The sequence below is a fragment of the Abramis brama genome (genome assembly GCF_963993115.1).
Source record: "Abramis brama genome assembly, chromosome: 16".
In the NCBI taxonomy this organism is placed as follows: Eukaryota; Metazoa; Chordata; class Actinopteri; order Cypriniformes; family Leuciscidae; genus Abramis; species Abramis brama.
Genome location: NC_139978.1, coordinates 30932265 through 30952274, shown reverse-complemented (window position 1 = coordinate 30952274; position 20010 = coordinate 30932265). Strand labels below are relative to the sequence as shown.

The 20010-nt window shown below is 35.9% G+C and overlaps 1 protein-coding gene and 1 long non-coding RNA gene across 3 annotated transcripts; one reads left to right on the top strand and one right to left on the bottom strand.

Annotated features, from left to right (window-relative positions):
* Positions 1–273: 273 nt before the first annotated feature.
* On the bottom strand, positions 274–19787 carry plekha2 (pleckstrin homology domain containing A2). Of its 2 annotated transcripts, none has more exons than XM_084086323.1 (12): positions 19647–19787; positions 12206–12355; positions 11993–12049; positions 11851–11899; positions 11675–11772; positions 11087–11218; positions 10888–11013; positions 10630–10698; positions 10470–10540; positions 5790–5853; positions 3734–3811; positions 274–2641 (listed from the first exon to the last, which is right to left on the bottom strand). In XM_084086323.1, exons 2-12 carry the CDS (start codon positions 12344–12346, stop codon positions 2354–2356), a joined length of 1173 nt encoding a protein of 390 aa, XP_083942449.1. In that variant the 5' UTR covers positions 12347–12355; positions 19647–19787; the 3' UTR covers positions 274–2353. The 2 variants fall into 2 exon arrangements, with proteins under 2 accessions (XP_083942449.1, XP_083942448.1); XM_084086322.1 differs by lacking the exon at positions 19647–19787 and adding an exon at positions 13034–13233.
* Positions 14813–18782, top strand: LOC311065663. The gene is made up of 5 exons (XR_014602958.1): positions 14813–15132; positions 15365–15396; positions 15554–15796; positions 16202–16364; positions 18300–18782. It is a non-coding gene; the product is annotated as an uncharacterized lncRNA (long non-coding RNA).
* Positions 19788–20010: the final 223 nt, after the last annotated feature.

Here is a 20010-nt window from a genome sequence, read left to right as displayed (position 1 = left end):
CGGCTGAGGTCTAAAGGATAATTTCCATCTGAATAATGTCGTTCATAAAATTTACTAGAAACTGAATTGGGAAAGAGAAAGAAAATTGTTGAAATAGCAGTTCTTTTTTATAAAGAACAAGCTGACTGAAACGATTGAAACCCATCGTATCTGACCGCCAAGCTCCGCCCATTTAGAGATCTCTCTCTGGTGTATCATTTACAGGTGTGAATTTCTGAGTAGTGTCAAAACGGAACGCTCTTTGGACTGCGGAAGCAAAGACTAAACAATACCTTTGGCATATTTTCCCTCACCAGCTAGTTTATTTCATGTGCAAAGCAACGATGCATATCAAGCATATAAAAAGTACATACATTAATGACTTTCATTTTGAGCATTACCTAAACATTTAATAGTACCATTCACATCGACAACAACGACAAAAGCATTGTATGAACATTTTCAGCCTTTTCAAATCAATCAGTATGAAAATATGCATGCTTTCAGTCACAGTTTTCAGTTTATCATAAAATGTCTCAAAAAGTTTCCTTAATCCTTCAAGTGGCTTCATTAGTGATGATGAAACTGAAATGTCAAAACAAGTTCAGGGTCTGGTTGCATAAACAGCCATTATGTTAAGACAGTGTCTTAAGTTCTAGTATGACCCACTAGCAGTTAGTCAGGGGCACTCAGTCTTACTTTTCGCTATCAAATTAGGCCACTTACATTTTTATGTAGGCTAACTTATTTAAAAAAGCAATGAAAAGTCTTAAAGAATAAAATGTATGTCTAATTAAGTCAAGTCTTAGTGGTTTATGCAACCAGTCCCAGGTGAAGTACACCAGACGTACCAACAATATTCTAAAGTGTACAAGTGGGTCAAGAAGTTTGAGACCACATTGGATCCAGAAATGTAAATAGGCACTTCATATTTAACACAAAGTTATGATGTAAAACAAAGAAGAAATAAATCAAGATGCTAATCAAAAGAAGCAACTGTGCCCATAGTAGTGCACAAGATGTTCTTTGGAACATTTCTAAATCATGCTGATAGCATGTTCATCAGTTGATGTTTGCTCAAGTGCACATTTATGTTTTTTTTTGTTTTTTTTCAACTTTCAATCATATTTTTATGCAAAAAAATAAAAAATAAAATACAAGTTGTCTCAGATGTTCGGACCCCATTGTATGTCTTGGGTTAAAATAAAGACATTTTCACCAGCTGATCCTTCCTGATTTTACATTCCTACATACATCAAAAAAGAAACATTCTTTTAAAGGAATAGCTCACCCAAAATTACAAATCTGTCATCATTCACTCTCCTTCATCATGTTGTTCCTAAAGAATGTTATTTTTTCTCTCTCTGCAAAACACAAAATTACAATTGCTAGAAGAAATCTTAAACAGTTCTTGCCATACATTGCTTGTTGGAACTTGACAGGAGGATGAGAATTGTAATTTTTGGGTGAGCTATTCGTTTAGAGTGGGTGAGCAGCATTACAATGACCGAAGCACTTCTGTGAACCACTGAACAACAAAAGCAACAAAGTAGAGCTGCACGATTAATCGTTAAACGATTGTGATTCAAATACCCAGGCGATATTTTTCCTAAAATGACATCGAATCGGCTATGTCTATAGATAATGTGAAACTGGTTCACACTGCATTGCATGCTGGGGTGGTGCCACCATTTTGGGAGGATTGCCCTCTGCTACTAATCCTTTGACAAGTATGATCACAGCAAACATTCAAATCTGTGTTTGCACTTCTCCTGACCCAGAGAAAGCAGTTGTCATGTATTGGTATGAAACAGCTTCACAAACAGTCTTTTCAACCACACAGTATCATTAATTCTGTGTTACAGTAATTCAAGTTATCACGGAAGTACTGGGATAAGTTTATAGTTCAGATATAAACGCTTATGTCTACAGTAGCAATCAAAATAGAGTAAATCAACTTTTAAAAGTAACTCAATGCTTCAAATAAAGAATGCATAATTTCACCAGTAGGTGGCGACAAGTGAATGTTACATTCATTTGTCATTGAATCATTCGAGATTTGTTAAAAAAAATGCTGATTCATCAAGTAATGAACCAAGTGAAGTCTTTATGAGTGAGTCATTGAATCAATCACTCAAACCAATTTTTTTTAAAAAATTCATTCAAATTAATTAAATATTTTCAAATAGACTGCAGCAATTAACATTTTGTCAGAACCTCTAGTTAATTACGTTATTTTGTTTAGTTGTTTTTTCAGAATCATGGGAGAATCGTGGTTTCTATTTTAAACAAAAAAAGAATCGTGCAGCTCTACAACAAAGAGCTAAAATCACAATACTATCATTGTGCTGGCCAGAAGTATCCATTAAAGCAACTAAACATCAGTGGAGCGGAGATGGTCAAGACTGTGAGAAAAGTCTGTGTCGCTGGGAGCAAGTTGAGGCTGGGAATGGTGCCGCTGTCGATCTTTTGACTGAGAGACGTGGCTTGTGTGCGAGAGTGAGGGGAGAGAGCTGTACGGCCCTTCTTTTTGACCCTCCTCCTTCAAATGCTTCTCCTGATTGGGCACCGGGGTCCACGGTTGCCACGAATCTACAGTGGAGCAGCTCTTCGTCAGCTGAGGCTTCCTCTGCGCAGAAAAGACTTTGCTGGAAGAGCGGAACTGTCAATCAAGAGAAGATGACTATGAGACATGCTCATGCATTTTTTTAAGGTGCAAATTTTTACAAAGGTGCAAAAAGCTAGAATTGTTGTTCATTTTGTAGAAGCTGATGTGATGTTAAGGCGTTTTACATTGGATGGTGATAAAATATATAGTATTTATATTTGATATAATAATTACAATTACTAGTTATTTCCCATTTCTAGTGGGGTTCTATATAGACCTTATGTAGCTCTGTTGTGTTCGGTATTTCCACAGCATGAAGGTAAGATCTTACGGATTTATAATGAACCGCTCATTTTAAAATCTTTAAAATATCCGCTTCAAACATTACAGTGCTCATGATAACTTTCGGTAACTCTACAATAAATTAATCCACTTCACCAGCTAATTATTCTTCGACGGCGATGCCATAGAAATATACAGAGAAAAACGCAAGTTCAAAGACAAAATTCTAAAGATGGCTGCGTGCTTGTTTCTCTGGCGCATTAGTTCTATAGAACCCTAGGGTTCTTGACTCAATTTTAAAGAACACTTTATGCCAAAAAAGGTTCTATATAAGGAGAAATGTGTTAAATGATTGCATAATACTTTCATGTTTAACAGGTTTTCTAGTGATAAAGTGTTTACGAGTGGTTTAATTCAGAACATTTATTCAAAATAAAAAATGAATTAAAACAAAATTAATTAATTCATAATAAATCCATAAAATGATCCCATGATGGAAACCCTAAAAGGTCTGACAGAACCCTTTACGGTTCTATATAGAACCTTTTCTTCTAAGAGTGTATATTCACAAAGCCAGATGGAATGAAAAACTGAAAACTGTTTGAATCAAAACTGACATCAAAACATATTTGGAAACAATGTCTGAAAGTACAAACTTGAAAGTTTTTTTTTTCTTACCCTGACATTGTACAATGCTTGGTTCTCAAAAAAACAAACAAATAAAAAAAAAACTGTGAAATGCTAAAACAATTTTTTTTTTGACAGCTACCTGAAAGATCAAAATCAGTGATGTCACTGATGACTGTGATCTAATCCATATCATCTGATATTAGATTTTGAAATCACTTTAAGGACATTTTTTACCTTAGGTGGCCCTCTAAAGTCTTCAATTTTTGAGGAAATATCCTTGATCCAGCCCTTCATGTCTTCTGGAGTGTCTGTCTGCATGTAAACAGAACATGAACAGGTTAAGTTGACAAGATGTTTTAGTTGAGCTATTATGATAAACTGTATATAAGGATCTAAGGATTCTCAATAGCAACCTGTGCGTGTTACTTTGAGAGAGCAACCATAGAATTATTTATAATCATTAGTGATTTATGTAATTATTATTTGATTAACATGTTAATCCTTTATTCATATTATTGTTTGATTTACCTTACCTTCCTTTAAAAAAAAAATATATATTCATATTATTTGATTAACATAATTTATAATTTTATTATTATTATTCATTTATGTAATCTGTTTCCATATTTTATATTACTTATTATTTTACCTACTTCCTTGCTCTTGCAATGCTTGCTATTGTTGTTTAATCTTACGATTTTGTGTTTGAAGGGATTTTTGTTTTCATGTGTAAGAGATCTGAAAATGTCTCCATTTCAAGGTTTTTAACATCACAGGATGACGTTGTGAAGTAGTAATATTTCATTGTTTTTGCTGTGGTGTAATAACACTTGTTCAATCAACATTCAGACGAAGTATGAGCATTGAAACATACACAACTAAGATTATTTGATAAACTCTGCTCTTTTTATTATCATCACTTCATCTCATGCTTCTGCTCTTCCCTGGCTTTCTCAGTCAAACTCTCAGGCTGAGACTGGAAGACTGATATCTACTGGCAGGGATTCTGCGTCTGGGGTCGCATCTAATATATCTGATATTTCTGACATGGAGATCCATCTGATGTAACAATACATATCAATAAAATATTAATAAACATTATGCATTTAAAAATTATGATTTGACTCATTGACCTGATTTATAGTCCACAGACCTGATGGCTTTGTTTACCAAGTAACATTAAAGGAATAATAATAATAATAATAATAAAAAAAATAAAAAAATAATAATAAAAAAAAAATAATATATATATATATATATATATATATATATATATATATATATATATATATATATATATATATATATATATATATATATATATATATATATATATCTTTTTTTTTACCTTAGTTCATTAATTTGCTTTAATGCTTTATATGTTTTCTTAGTTTTTATGTATCTTATTGTTTGTTTCCTTGGCTTTTGTGAAGCACTTTGGTCAACACCAGTTGTTTTTAAACGTGCTATACAAATAAAATTGTATTGTATTGTATAATTAACCACGTCATAATTTACATTGCACACATATTTACCACTCATTTTGTTTCAAACCCATATGCTTTTCTGGCAAGCAGAATGTCCAAGCTGCTCTTTTACATGTTCCATTGAAAAAAAAAAAATGATTTTGGTACAACATGAGGGCAGTGTTCTTTTAGTATTTTTCATATACTATTTTAGCATTTAATCATATTTTGAATTAGCTTTTATTTTTATATTTGTGATTTTAATTAATGACGTTTAGTCATTTCAAGTGCTTTTGTAAAATATTTTTTTATCTACCTTCAATTTTAATTATTTTTATTTCACTTTTAGTTTTAGTAATTTTAGTGCAGCAAATACTTTTTTTCACTTTAATGCCAAGGCAACATTTCTAATTCACGTTTTTAAGTTACAAATTTTCATCTATTTATTAGTTTTTAATAGATTCCATTTTAGTTGAATGTTCCATCTTTAGTCCTTTAATTAAAGGATTAAAGACCTTCATAAGTCTGTTTGCATTTACAACATGCCTCAGCACTACAATAGCCACATAAACACCTGAAACTTGAAAAGCATTTATAATGAGGTTTTTACGTTTCGCTTGAGTGATAGAGCATTTATGCAAGGATGATTAAAAAAACAGTTAATCTTAAAATACATTCACACACAGCTGCAGATTTGGATGCCAGTCATTGAGATGAACCATGTGCGCATTATGTGGTTAAACATGATTTTTTTTTTTTTTTTTTTTTACTTTTATCACTGACACCTGGATCATTATTATCAAATCCATTTAGCCCAGAGTTACCTGGATGTAGAAGGTTCTGGTACTTGTGATGATTTCAAAAAGGTTATCACGAGACAGCAGATCCCTAAAACAAACAACACAATTAATAATTACAACATCTTTTTTTGACATTTGAACAATAGAATGATAGTGTGTGTGTGTGTATACCAGTATCACCAGTCACTTTATTAGGTACACCAGTTCAACTGCTTGTTGACGCAAATATCTAATCAGCCAATTACATGACAGCATGGATTTAAGCATGTAGACATGGTCAAAACACCTGCTTAAGTTCAAACTGAGCATCAGAATGGGGAAAAATGGTGACTTTAAATGCACAACCATCTCTAAGGTTTACAGAGAAAGTCCGAAAAAGAGAAAATATCCAGTAAGTTCTGCCTTGCCATTGCCAGAGGTCAGAGGAGAATGGCCGGACTAGTTTGAGCTAACAGAAAGGCAACAGTAGCTCACATCACACTTGTTACAACCGAGATGTAGAAGAGGAATACTAAACACACAACAGGTCCAACCTTGAAGCAGACGAGCTACAGCAGCAGAAGACACACCGGTGACACTCCTGTCAGCTAAGACCAGGAAACTAACTGATGCTACAATTTGCCCTGGCTCACCAACATTATTGTCTAAGATTGGAAAAAACATTGCCTGGTCTGATGAGTCTCGATTTCTGCTGCAAGATTCAGATGGCAGGATTAAGGATTTGGCATAAACAACAGGAAAGCATGGATCCATCCTGCCTGGTATCAACGGTTCAGGCTGCTGGTGGTGTGTGGGATATTTTCTTGGCACTCTTTGTACCAATCGAGCATCGTTTAAACGCCACAGCCGACCTGAGTATTGTTGCTGTCCATATCCATCTCTTTGTGACCCCAGTGCTTCATCTTCTAAAGCTACTTCCAGCAGGAAAACACACCATGTCACAAAGCTTAGCTCATCTCAAACTGGTTTCTTGATCATGACAGTGAGTTCACTAAACTCAAATGGCCTCCACAGTCACCAGATCTCAATCCAATAGAGGAACAGAGGATGTGGAGGAACAGGAGATTCGCATCATGGATGTGCAGCCGACAAATCTGCAGCAACTGTGTGATGCTATCATGACAATATGGACCAAAATCTCTGTGGAATGTTTCTAGCTCCTTGCTGAATCTATGCCATGAAAATCTGAAGGAAACCCGGTTCTAGCAAGGTGTGCACACACACACTATCATTTTATTGTTCAAAAGTTTGGGGTCAGAAAGTTTATTTTTACATTTTATTTTCATTTTATTCAATATTACAGACTTAATATATTTTTGATCAAATAAATGCAGCCTTGGTGACAGACCTTACCTACCCCAAACTATATATACTGTATATATATATATATCTCACCCAAAAGTGAGTACACCCCTCACCCTCAACATTTTAGTATATCTACTCAAGGAACAATACTATAGAAATGAAACTTGGATATATTTTAGAGTAGTCAATGTGCTGCTTGTATAGCAGTATATATTGACTGTCCTCTGAAAATAACTCAACATACAGCCATTATTGTCAAAATAGCTGGCAACATAAGAGAGTACACCATAAGTGAACATGTCAAAACTGTGTCCAAAGTGTCAATATTTTGTGTGAGCACCATTGTTACAGTGAGGAAAATAAATATTTGAACACCCTGCTATTTTGCAAGTTCTCCCACTTGGAAATCATGGAGGGGTCTGAAATTGTCATCGTAGGTGCATGTCCACTGTGAGAGACTTAATCTAAAAAAAAAATCCAGAAATCACAATATATGATTTTTTAACTATTTATTTGTATGATACAGCTGCAAATAAGTATTTGAACACCTGTCTATCAGCTAGAATTCTGACCCTCAAAGACCTGTTAGTCTGCCTTTAAAATGTCCACCTCCACTCCATTTATTATCCTAAATTAGATGCACCTGTTTGAGGTCGTTAGCTGCATAAAGACACCTGTCCACCCCATACAATCAGTAAGAATCCAACTACTAACATGGCCAAGACCAAAGAGCTGTCCAAAGACACTAGAGACAAAATTGTATACCTCCACAAGGCTGGAAAGAGCTACGGGGAAATTGTCAAGCAGCTTGGTGAAAAAAGGTCCACTGTTGGAGCAATCATTAGAAAATGGAAGAAGCTAAACATGACTGTCAATCTCCCTCGGACTGGGGCTCCATGCAAGATCTCACCTCGTGGGGTCTCAATGATCCTAAGAAAGGTGAGAAATCAGCCCAGAACTACACGGGAGGAGCTGCCCAATGACCTGAAAAGAGCTGGGACCACCGTTTCCAAGGTTACTGTTGGTAATACACTAAGACGTCATGGTTTGAAATCATGCATGGCACGGAAGGGCTTAAACCAGCACATGTCAAGGCCCGTCTTAAGTTTGCCAGTGACCATTTGGATGATCCAGAGGAGTCATGGGAGAAAGTCATGTGGTCAGATGAGACCAAAATAGAACTTTTTGGTCATAATTCCACTAAACGTGTTTGGAGGAAGAAGAATGATGAGTACCATCCCAAGAACACCATCCCTACTGTGAAGCATGGGGGTGGTAGCATCATGCTTTGGGGGTGTTTTTCTGCACATGGGACAGGGCGACTGCACTGTATTAAGGAGAGGATGACCGGGGCCATGTATTGCGAGATTTTGGGGAACAACCTCCTTCCCTCAGTTAGAGCATTGAAGATGGGTCGAGGCTGGGTCTTCCAACATGACAATGACCCGAAGCACACAGCCAGGATAACCAAGGAGTGGCTCTGTAAGAAGCATATCAAGGTTCTGGCGTGGCCCAGCCAGTCTCCAGACCTAAACCCAATAGAGGATCTTTGGAGGGAGCTCAAACTCTGTGTTTCTCAGAGACAGCCCAGAAACCTGACTGATCTAGAGAAGATCTGTGTGGAGGAGTGGGCCAAAATCCCTCCTGCAGTGTGTGCAAACCTGGTGAAAAACTACAGGAAACGTTTGACCTCTGTAATTGCAAACAAAGGCTACTGTACCAAATATTAACATTGATTTTCTCAGGTGTTCAAATACTTATTTGCAGCTGTATCATACAAATAAATAGTTAAAAAATCATACATTGTGATTTCTGGATTTTTTTTTTGTTGGATTATGTCTCTCACAGTGGACATGCACCTACGATGACAATTTCAGACCCCTCCATGATTTCCAAGTGGGAGAACTTGCAAAATAGCAGGGTGTTCAAATACTTATTTTCCTCACTGTATCTAGCACTGGCCATGGAGTTCACCAGAGCTGCACAGGTTGATGCTGGGATCCTCTTCCACTCCTCCATAATTACACCACGGAGCTGCTGGATGTTAGACACATTGCGCTTCTCCACCTTCCGCTTGAGGATCACCACAGGTGCTCAATAGGGTTCAGGTCTGGAGACATACTTGGACACTCAATCACCTTCACCTTCAGCTTCCTCAGCAAGGCAGTTGTCATCTTGGTGGTGTGTTTGGGGTCGTTATCATGCCATTCGGCACAGTTTCTGAAGGGATGGCATCATGTTCTGCTTCAGAATGTCACAGTACATGTTGGAATCCATGTTTTCTTCAATGAAGCGCAGCTCCCCAGTACCAGCAGCACTCATGCAGCCCCAAACCATGATGCTACCACCACCATGCTCGACTGTAGGCAAGACACAATTTTCTTGGTACTCCTCACCAGGGCATCGCCACACATGCTGGACACCATCTGAGCCAAACAAGTTTATCTTAGTCTCATCAGACCACAGGACATGGTTCCAGTAATTCATGTTCTTGGACAGGTTGTCTTCATGAAACTGTTTGCAGGCTTTCTTGTGAGCCAGTTCAGAAAAGGCTTCCTTCTGGGACGACGGCCATGCAAACCGACTTGTTGCAGTGTGCGGCGTATGGTCTGAGCACTGACAAGCTGACCTTCCGCTTCTGTGACCTCTAAAGCAATGCTGGCAGGACTCATGCGTCTGTTTTTTCAGCCAGCTTCTGCACCTGACGCACAGCACGAGGACTCAACTTCTTTGATTGACCCTTGCGAGGCCTGTTCCGAGTGGAACCCGTCTTGGAAAACCTCTGTATGACCCTGGCCACTGTAACTCAGTTTCAGGGTGTTACCAATCTTCTTATAGCCTAGGTCAACTTTGTGGAGAGCAACTATTCTTATTCTCAAATCCTTAGAGAGTTCTTTGCCATGAGGTGCCATGTTGAACATCCAGTGGTCAGTATGAGAGAATTGTACTCAAGGCACACATTTTAACTGCTCTAATACAAGATACAACAATTTGTATGGTCCTGTCAAGCAGACAAAAACATGAACATGATGAATAGGACATGTGGCTTTGCATGGTTAAACGACATACAGCTATTATCACTTAGGGTGTACTCACTTTTGTTGCCAGTTATTTTGACAATAATGGCTGTATGTTGAGTTATTTTCAGAGGACAGTCAATATATACTTCTATACAAGCAGCACATTGACTACTCTAAAATATATAAGTTTCATTTCTATAGTATTATCCCTTGAGAAGATATACTAAAATGTTTGCTAAAATGTGAGAGGTGTACTCACTTTTGTGAGATACTATGTATACATTTTAAAGCTTGAAAGCTACAGAAATGCCAGAAATGTGAACTACTTGTTGGTTTGTGACCAAAACCAACAAGAAAAACCACAAAAAAAAGTTCTCACCCTGATTTTACAAGGCACTCGTTGACTCTCAGCACATCCCGCAGTCGAATACTGCGCAACGGTTCCTTATCCTAAAAAGAGAAAGGTGTACATAACTGTTCATGATATACATATAAATCACTTGCTTTCTGTTAAAGAGTTTTCCATTCCAGCGTCTCACCATTTCAGATTTATAGTAGCTCACAGTTTGGTCATCTAAAACAAAAAACCTCCTCTTCCAGCTTTTCCTCTGAAAGAACATTTGGTTCAGTGATGGTGATGTCAAAATGAATTTAACAAAAGTGTTTCTAGTTTTGCAGGGTCCATGTTTTACATAAACTATGAACTTCAATAAGCCCATCAATATGCTAAATTATTAACTTGACAAACTTAGGACATACTGGTTATTCCCAAAAAAATCACAAGACACTGGTCTTACCACATTGCCTTGCTTGACACAGAAGCCAGACCTCACGACATTTGGACGCACACTCTGGCATCTTCTTAAAGTGACGTGTGACCCTGGATCACTCGTGAAGACATCCTCAGAATCGCTCTGAGGAACCTAACAGATTTATGTTTATGTTTTCCTGTCAACTACATTAAAAACATGAATAAAGAACACACAAATACATTACCTGTTGGACTGGCGTGTGCACAACCACTCCTCCGACAATTTCGGTTTTATACGCCTGTCCAGATGTCGAATGACTTGGGTTTGAAACATTTGTGACATCAGAGCTTTGGGCCACTGGTGAAGCTTTTGGAACCTTAAAAAGATATTTACTAATTAAAGAGGACCTATTATCCTTTTTTGTTTTACATGTTCAAATTTTCTTTAGTGTGTAATGTTGCTATTTGAGCAAGAAAAAGGTCTGCAAAGTTTCAAAGCACAAAGTCACTCCAAAGAGAGTTATTCTCTATATCAGCACTGTTTCTGAACTCTCTGAAACGCCTCGATTGCAGTCTCGAGTTTTCTTCAAGGAACAGATACACATTTTAGAAATATAGTCAAAGCGGTTGACCAATCACAACACACTGGTCCAGTCAACCAATTAGAGTGCATTGAGCTTTTCGGAAGGAGGAGCTTCATAAGTCATGAATAATCTTTCATATCTAACTAATTTTCGAGAAGCTCTAAGCATGCTTATTTTTGGATAACATCCAGATTTTTCACATTTCTTGGAATACATGACAGCAGTGAGTATGCAAAAAGCTTGACATACTGTAATTTTGGTGGCATTATTCAGAGCAATGACCCATTCCTTCAAGTCCACAGCATCATTAGCCTGCAGAAAGTACCGTCTAGACAATGCATTTATTACTGGAAAAAAACAAAACAAAACAATGGTTAGTTATTGATACTATGAAAAAAAAACGTACGTCCACATAACGTACTTACCAAAACAGAACTCTGCCTTTGGTTTCTGTTTTACTGATGCTTCATTAACCTACAATCAAGTTAAATCAAATTTAAATAAGCAAAAATAAGTAATAATAAAAGAGCCTTATATTTATTTTTATATTATGGTAGAATATGATACCTTTGAAATGTAACTGAGTCGCAAACTCCCAACAGACTCTGTTCCCACAGGTAGGTTCTGTTTTTTAAGCAAACAGGAAAAAAATAGTTATGCAAAATAAGATTAAAATTTTTTAGGATGCAAATTTTAGTTTTAGAGTGTAGGTAAATAGGAAGATCCTCTATAATTCCATAACGTCTGTTTAAAGCTACACTTGAACATAAAGAGCAATACCTGTGGATTGTCCATATACCATAGGAGAAAATTCTCATGAGTATCCAAGATAAAATAACGCCGGTAAAACCTATCACTGTTCTCATTTTCCTCAATATCCAGGAATCCACAGGTCCGGTTTTGTCTGTCCAGGTAAGGCATGTCCCAGATCTACAAAGAAAAACAAAACATATAACACTGAATCTCACATATAACTCTGGGTCTCTGCCATCTTTAAATAAATAAACCTTTCCTTTTAGTTTTTGAGAATACAAATAAATTGATTTAGAAACAGACCATATAATTGCACGCACGTGCATGCACACACACAGTTTAATGACTGCAAATGAGATGATCCCTATATGCATATTCACACAATATTTACAAAAAAATGGCCTACTAGTAAAAAAAAAAGACCATATGGATATTTTTATCTTTACTCTCTCAATACTAGATTCGAGATTCCCACACCTTTAAAAAAATAAATAAATAAAAAATCCCCAGTGGCTCATGATTACTAGAAAATAAATCTAGTAGCCTCTTTTTACAGAGACTGCACTTAGAGTAATTTTTAGCAAATAAAAACTGTAGAGCTGAGCATAGCTAGAAATATGAAAATGAAGGACTATAAAAGTTTCCATGACTTTCCATGAACGTGGGAATCCTGTAAATCCATAGGTAGAACAAAAACAAGTTTTCATAGTGTTCTTGACAGGTGGATTCAGGTGTGGTTCACCTGGACCAGGATTTCATCAAATCCCAATGGAAAACTGTATTACGAGTATGAGATCAAGCTTTTGGAGAGGAAGTCGGTATTGCGCATAACTGCCACACCTAATATCAACTTACTTCACTTCCAGAATCCCCAAGGCTCGTGACTCATCCGCGTTCCGCTGTGTGTGTTTTGTTCAGCGCGCTCTCAGAACATAATTCACGCACAATGCGCGCTCATTTATCCGCGAAAACTGATGAAAGCTCCGCGCAGAAAGCCGAGCCTTGTGCCACTCGCGCAGCCTCTTTCCGGGTTGACAGCAAGTTGAGTTAAAACCAAAACTAAACGCATCCGGTAGTGGATCTTTATTTTTTTTTTCACGTACGGAAAGCGGAACCCAGTAGATGCCGTGTTAGAAACGACGCAATGGGCAAGTGTTTAACACAGCGTGCGAAACAAGACATTGTTATAAAACTGTAAAAACTTAAATGTACTTAAAATGTAAGTGTGTGTGTGTGTGTATATATATATATATATATATATATATATATATATATATATATATATATATATATATATATATATATATATATATATACACACTAGTATATATATATGATGCCAAAGATGTTGCATCATGATTTAAGGCATCTCAATACATGACAACCTGACCAATGGTTCTTCGATGCTTGGTCAAGTCAAGTCAATTCATCTTCATTTATATAGCGCTTTTAACAATGTAGATTGTTCCAAAGCAGCTTTTCATTGATAATAGGAAATTAAAGTAAAGTGTTTTGGCTTTATAGCAGCTCTAGAATAAAGCTTGGTCTTATTTATGCCTGAAAATAAACTACTGTAATCTGAGTTTCTGCTCTTTCTAAGGTTGCACTGTTGACTTTTACAGTACTTTTGTTTCAATATCAACCATGTTACATTACTTTGAATAATAGTCGTGTTTTTAACAACTGATTGTTTGCTGCTTTTTTTGCAGAACACATTTATAAGTATTTGATAAATTCTTTCACTTAAATGCAACATGCTTTTTTTTAAATTTTATTTAATTAACAATTATTTTTCTTGAAAAGTGAAGGCAGTCTTTACAAAGTAAATATTTTGTACATGTTCATGTCAGAAATGTTTGTAAAAATGTAAACAAAATTGTAAAAAAGAAAAAGTGAATGTATTCATTGAATAAACTCATGAAACTGGATTATTTGTTTTGGTTGAATGTAAAAATATTAATTTTAGGAACTTAATTAACTTAATTGTTTTGGGAAAATTAAGACTGTTAACCTTATTCAACTAAACAGCATCGGATTTATTGAAATAAATAATGTTGCATAAATCCAACGTAACCCAGTAACCTAATGTGGAACCTGTTGACATAAAGTTAACTAAAGCCAACATTTTTTTTTTTTTTAATGTAGTTGCCTGGTGGTTAAATTAGGCAGGTTTGTACTTGTTTTGTTAATGCTTTGCATTTGGCACATTACCTGACACCCGTACTAGGTCTTAAAGGGAATTGAAAGTGTGCCAGGCCAACACAATGATTTAAATAAGTCAGGGTAACTTTTCTTTAAATCACAAACATTTTGTTTAGAGGAGACCGGGATGGTAGGAACACTTTTTGTTTGCGCATCAGTAACACAGTGGTCATTTGTGCTAGATCTTTCAACCTTTGATACACAGTAGCCACATTTGTTTACTACATATACACTGTAAAACTTTACTGTAAATTTACAGCGAATTTCCTACAGAATTGTACTGTATTTCCATAATACAGTATTAGGCTGTATATTTTACAGAACAGCTGTAAATATACAGCATATTTCTGTTTTCAACCTGATAAATTCGTAATACAGTATCATACTGTAAAAGCACTGCATTGTGGGATTGATTTCTTTCGCGCTCAATTCAGTTCAAATGTGACGCGAGCCGTCAGTAGCTACTACAACAGGCAAACTTGATTTGTCAGCGGGATTCAACTGAACAGAATAATCATTCCTGATAACAAGATAAACAGTGTCTGCGAATCTGTGAGCAATTTTTAAGCTTTTGTGAGCTTCGGTTCGTGTTTCAAACATTGCCTGTGACGCAGCAGAAAATTGGCGACATTAACGTGCTAACTTTACATGAAGACGGATGGAAGAATTTGTCATCTGAATAACCTGCGCCTGTGACCATTAGTGGGATTGAGAGTTTGAGAAGATGGAAAATTGTTCAACTGAGTGATACGGTAAGCCAATATATATATATTTTTTTTTTTGCGTTCGCATTTCTACATTGTTTTCACGAATGCTTATTTCGTTTGATTTTACGAACGCGGTTTACTACCGCGGCCGCGCATTCACTCTGTTCCACCTGTTTACCAAGTAGCTACCGTTAACGTTAACTTCGATATTTCACATAATAGGCAACATACCATGTTATTTGCATGACCTGCTTTTGATATATATTTTTCGTTTCAGGCTGTGTAATCTGATGACGGTCCAGTGCTAATGTAAGTGCTTTTAAGTAACTTAGTGTTACAGTTATAGTCTATGTGGTAAAAAAAATGCTATCAAATGCTGTCAGTTCTGTGATCGTGCTTTTGAATCGTTGTCAGAATTTTGCTAGCACAAGAAAATCTATGTTCCTAATGCTGTTTTCAAATGTAGTATTCCTGATTGCCACGCCATGGTCCTACAACTACTCCCACAATTCAAAGAGAAGTTAGACGGTGTTATCCTTCAAGCAGATAAGTAGAGATTATTCAACAAATCTCATTAATCTGTAATATGTTTTATGTTTTGGTTCTGTTGATCATGGTTGTGCTGTCCTTTTTAAAAATTGTTTCAGGAATTTGCAACGCTGATGTCCAGCAATCTACATTTGCCAGAGAGTCCACGCCTTATTTCCTGGTATGTAAACATTAAAGGTTTAAGTTTAAACCTATAATGAAAAGCCATCATTTACTCACTCCACTGCAAAATATGTTTTTCTTAATTAGTGGTTTTTTTTCTTGTTTCCAGTCCAGATATCTAAAATTCTTACATGAAGAAGCATTTAATAGACAAGTAAAAATTGTCTTGTTTTCTGAAAGAATAAGTCAAAATTTAGTGAGTTTATGCTTAAAACAAGCAAAATAATATGACAGTGCGTTTTAGTGTTCTAACCCTAATCAATTTTAATTTTTAGGTGAAAATTTTAATTTATAGAACTATGAACAGATAGACAACTAGCCTACATCGAACCACAGTGGAACCCACAATAGTTATTTTAATTATTAATATTATTTATTAATTCTTTTTTTTTTTCAATTACAGGTCAATCTCTAAGCAACCAGTGCTGGATATTAGGTTTGGAAGGTCAAGGTGTGTGTGGAAAGGATCACAGCCTCTTCATCCCTGGCCTGGCAGCACTGTTTGCCTCCTCCTATGAGTTCAGCTTGCAGTACAGGAAGAGGCAGCACCTTGAGTTTGTTCAGAGGTTAGTCATTAGCATATTTGCCATTCATATAAATATTAGACTGAATTGTGACTTGTCTTGACAGTATTTATTAAGCTGATTACTGGTATGAACAGTATGGCCCTGGTTTCCATACTGGGCTTAGCTTAAGACAGGTCTAGGCCTTAATAAAATTAGGGTATTTAAGCAGCTTTTATAAAAATGTCTAATAAAAAAAAAAACATTACTGGTGTGCATCTTGAGACAAAACAGTGGCAGTCACATATTTAAGATATGTCAGTGCAAGTTGTTTTCAGTTGAAGGATTAGTGAAAATTCTGTCATTAATTACTCACCCTCATGTTGTTCCAAACCTGTAAGACCTTTGTTGATCTTCAGAACACAAATGAAGATATTTTTGATGAAATCTGAGAGGTTTCTGAACCAGCCATAAACAGAAACGTCTTTGCAACTTTCAAGGCCCAGAAAGGTAGTAAAAACATTGTTTAAATAATCCATGTAACTACAGTGGTGCAACCTTAATATTATGAAGCGATGAGAATACCTTTATTCAACAATCTCTACTCTTTCACGTCATTCTCCTACGCTGTTGATGTAGTGTAAACAGTGTCAAGTCACCTTCATTTATATAGCGCTTTTAACAATATAGATTGTTTCAAAGCAGCTTTACGGTGATAATAGGAAATTACAGTAACATAGATTGTTTTGGCTTTACAGCAGCTCTAGAATAAAGTTATTAGATCGACTATTTTTGACTGTCAAAATGCAGGCGGACACAGCTTCAGCGAGTTGTTCAAAATCTTTCTTTTTAGTAAACTCTGTGTACATTAACAATGTTCTCAATGCTGGAGTTCATGTGTATTCTTCCAGCACAGTTTCATGTTGTGTCGAGCCTCCTTAGTGTTTTAAAAAATAGTGATTTTTAATGCTATCATAGTCGTGCCCCAAGCACTCCCATTCAAAAGACAATTTGACCGTAAACGAAAATACGGTCAAACTTAAAAGTGGTGTTTTCATCCTAATTATGCTTTTAAATGAAAGTTTGCCTCGGGTAGATTAACAAAAAGACCCTAGGTTGCATTTTGGCAAGAGTTATCCTTTAATACGCTCCGGCCCACTCATCCTCAAAACAGTGTAGGAGAATGGCATGTAAAAGAAGAGATTATTCAACAATGTCGTTATTTTGGGGTTATTTTGCACACAAAAAGTATTCTCGTCACGTCATAATATTAAGGTTGAACCACTGTAGTTATATGTACTATTTACTGATGTTTTTACCACCTTTCTGGGCTTTGACAGTTGCAATGACATTGATGTCAATGGAGGGACAGAAACCTCCCAGATTTCATCAAAAATATCTTAATTTGTGTTCCGAAGATGAACTAAAGTCTTAAGGGTGAGCAATAATGACAGAATTTTCATTTTTGGGTGCAAACATGCATTTTAGTCTGGTAAATGTCATGTTTAACGTTATCATGTAGTCATGTATGCAATAAACATTGCAAGGCTTGCAATTAAAGTTAAATTATTTCTGTCACAAAGGTTTGGGCTGGATTCTGGCAATGTGTGCTCTACATAAACAGAGTCTATGGCTGCCTTTCCACTGATACTCTGATGGGACCTGATGAGGGGATGATATTAAAAGTTGTAGAATAAAACTTTAAATCTGGCAACCCCACTTCCAAAAGTTTAGTTAGTTGACAGTGCACATGTAAACAGACACATTGAGTTGATGTATTTTAACCAGGGCAGAAAAAATAAAAAATATCAGTTACTGATCACAACATCCAACATTGCATTTTTTTTCATGTTGTTCAGATTTATCCTAACAAACTAGTCGTTAAAACCGTTATCTGGTTTCTATTTACACATCTTTTGTGCTGTCTCTCTCTGTCAAAATATATAAACTCAGTCCATAATATTTCAATGTTTTTTTTCTTTCTTTTCTGCCTTTTAGACGCTTTCTTGACATCAATCCTGAACGTGGATCAAAAACAAAGAAAGGACAAGTAACTTCAAAGAAAACTGGCCAAGTTGTGCAAAAAAAGAACACTGTAAGCCTACAGGTGTCCTCACTTCTGCGAAAACTTGCAGACTTTGAATGGGATTTCGTTTGCACTTGTATGGACTTCAAAACAGAAACAGCAATTCACTGCCATTATAAAGCTTGGAAGAGCCAGGACATTTTTTAATAGAACTCCGATTTTATTCGTCTGAAAGAAGAATGTCGTATAGACCTAGGATGACTTGAGGGTGAGTAAAACATGGACTAATTAAAATTTTTGGGGTGAACTATCCCTTTAATTAAGCGCTAAGTGTTACCTGTTTGTTGTTAAGTGTTAAAATTGAATTTTATGTTTAAAAAAATTCAGCCAACATGTTCACAGAAGGCAATTTTCTGATCTTTGCTTTTAACCAAAATAAATGTTTTAAAACCCAGAAAATGTTGTTTTCTTTTTCCTAGTGTGACTACTATACAATTTATTGCTGTAGACAAGTTTAATATTGTAAAAGTATGTGGTATATACTGTATTTGGTAATTACAGTGGAGTACTGTAAATGCTGTTTTCTGTACTAGTCCTGTAAAAATACAGTATGTGGCTGGAAACCCAGCTGCCAGTATTTTACTGTAAATTTACAGTACAACGTTTTGCAGTACAATACTGTAAATGCTGTTTACAGTACTAGTCCTGTAAAAATACAGTATGTGGCTGGAAACCCAGCTGCCAGTATTTTACTGTAAATTTACAGTACAACGTTTTACAGTACAATACTGTAAATGCTGTTTACAGTACTAGTTCTGTAAAAATACAGTATGTGGCTGGAAACCCAGCTGCCAGTATTTTACTGTAAATTTACAGTGAAAAGTTTTACAGTGTAAAACTCACTTGGACGTGTAGGCCAATCACAGATTACACGAGTTAATGTCAAATACAAAAAGTTTCCAATACTGGGGTGAGTTGCAACACTAGCTGGGATAGATGTAACAATGAGAAGGGATTTGCTGTGATAAGATCCACATTTTATGCAAGAACTTTATTGAAGAACAAAGAATAATCATTTTTGAATAAAATGAACAATTTAACTCAGTCACATGCCACTTTTCCTGTGAGCTCAAAATGGTGATGGGAGTGTATGAAATTGATGAAATTACCATAGCTCTTTTCTGACTTCTGACAGTGTTACAACTGACCCCGTGTTACAACACTCCACGGTCTCCCTCTACAAATTAATATTAATGCATTGAATATGAAAAAATAAAACCTTTGATGGAGACAGGTCTAACTGAAGTACAAATACAAACCAGAATCTATCTGGAAGTAGCTTACGTTCACCCCTTTCCCCTCAGGTGATTCCTTAGCTTAAAAAAAAAAGAAAAAGTTTGGAATCACTTTAGAATTTTAAAAAGGAGAGCAACAGTACCAGACAAACAAATGAACAAAATTGATGACCACAACCTATAATCATTGATAAAAACAACAAATGGGGAGCAGAGATAGAAGTCTAGTAAGCATACAGAAGAATATGTTAGTAGCTAAACAAATATTATATTTAAAGTTGGTTCCTCATTTTTAATGTATTGTATAAATGTATTATAAAAAAAACGCTATACAAATAAACATAACTTGAAATTTTCTAACCACAACAGATTATCCTGAATATATACA

Excerpts from the sequence above, each read along its gene's own strand:
- plekha2 (XM_084086323.1), bottom strand. The coding sequence starts at position 12,346 with ATGCCTTACCTGGACAGACAAAACCGGACCTGTGGATTCCTGGATATT. Across the intron at positions 11,773-11,850 it reads AAAGGCAGAGTTCTGTTTTG|TAATAAATGCATTGTCTAGA; the intron begins GTAAGTACGTTA and ends GTTTTTTTCCAG. Across the intron at positions 11,219-11,674 it reads ATAATGCCACCAAAATTACA|GTTCCAAAAGCTTCACCAGT; the intron begins GTATGTCAAGCT and ends TATCTTTTTAAG.